Below are 1,456 nucleotides of genomic sequence, written 5' to 3'. Positions count from 1 at the left end.
ACCTGCCCAGTCTCAGGCCCAGAGAACAGAACTGAGCTGCTTCTACCATGGCCTGGACCCCTCTCCTCCTTGGCCTCCTTGCTCACTGCACAGGTGCTGCATGCAGGCTCACACCCAACCTCTGCCTTAGGGCTCAGGATAGGCCAGGCCCAGTCTTTGATCTCAGCAGGGAGCTGCCACTGGGACAGGATGCTAATGACTCTGCTACAGGATGAGGGCCTGGGCGGGGCTGAAATACCCCACTGTGCTAGCTGGCTCTGTGTGAGCCCTGAAGGGCTGCACCTGCCAGAGCATGCAGGGCTTCTCATTGTAGAAGCTCCACCCTACAGTCGGCGCCAAGGGCTGTTGGGGTTAGGATAGACAGAGACATTAGGGCATCTTGTGGGCTCAATGAAACTCGGGAGCTCATCCAGGCCAGGCAGAATGTGTCACCTGGAGATGAGACTCAGCTCTGGAAGCCCACCTCTCCTTTTCTCTCTTGCAGGCTCCGTGGCATCCTATGAGCTGACTCAGCCACCCTCACTGTCCGTGACTCCGGGACAGACAGCAAGGATCACCTGTGAAGGAAACAATATTGGTAATAAAAACACGTACTGGTACCAGCAGAAGCCAGGCCAGGCCCCTGTGCAGGTCATCTATGAGGATAGCAAGCGGCCCTCTGGGATCCCGGACCGATTCTCAGGCTCCAACTCGGGGAACACAGCCACCCTGACCATCAGCGGGGCCCGGGCCGAGGATGAGGCTGACTATTACTGTCAGGTGTGGGACAGTGGTAATGCTCACAGTGACACAAGCAGATGGGGAAGTGAGACACAAACCCCCTTCCCGGTCTGTGTCACACTATCCTCAGGTCCCTCAAGAACTGCAGAGAAAGCCGTGAACAGGTCTGGCCCAGGTCCCTCCATCTGAGATTCCAGTCTACCCCTTCCCTCTCCGCCCTCAGCCATCTCTGCTGAGGGTGGACCAGGAGTAGATTCAGGGCTGGCGGGACAAGGCTGTCCTGGTGTTGTCAGGGTCTGGGTGTGAATTGGGCACAGAGGGCCTGGTTGAAGAAGAATCAGAGAAAGACATTTGTCCAGTGGTCAACATCCTGATCTTTCCGTATGTTGGTCAGGACCCTCCTTCACTCAACTGATCAGAATCACACCCCACAATTGCCCAGCTCAGTTGAGCTCCCGAGGCCCCAGGCTCTCACGACGGCCTGAGACTCTGAGTGGAGCAGAACACTGTGCTGTCCACGCAGATCCCTCTTGTGAGCTCACTGCCCACGCGCCTTGCCGACGACCCTGGCGGCTCTCAGCGGTGCCCTTGTTGGGAAGTGCTGTAGGTTCAGACAATGGTCCCCCAGGTTCATGCTCTTCTCAGAGAGGTCAGTGTAGTGACCACCAGGGGTCAAGTTGTCAAGGCCCTGGCTCAATTAAGGTGACCAAACCTGCCAGCCTGAGAGCTCTCTGGA

At 57.3% G+C, this 1,456-nt stretch overlaps 1 gene segment (V, D, J or C); it reads left to right on the top strand.

Annotated features, from left to right (window-relative positions):
- Positions 1-19: 19 nt before the first annotated feature.
- On the top strand, positions 20-805 carry LOC120599706 (immunoglobulin lambda variable 3-9-like; the record flags this gene model as incomplete). The annotated part of the segment is given in 2 exon segments: positions 20-93; positions 485-805. Coding segments are annotated over 2 exon segments (367 nt in total), but the record flags the coding sequence as incomplete, so codon positions are not given.
- Positions 806-1,456: the final 651 nt, after the last annotated feature.

The sequence above is a fragment of the Pteropus medius genome, unplaced genomic scaffold, assembly GCF_902729225.1.
Source record: "Pteropus medius unplaced genomic scaffold, Ma_sr-lr_union100, whole genome shotgun sequence".
Classification (NCBI taxonomy): domain Eukaryota; kingdom Metazoa; phylum Chordata; class Mammalia; order Chiroptera; family Pteropodidae; genus Pteropus; species Pteropus medius.
Note: the sequence above shows the minus strand (reverse complement) of the source record. Positions and strands in the feature narration are given on the sequence as shown.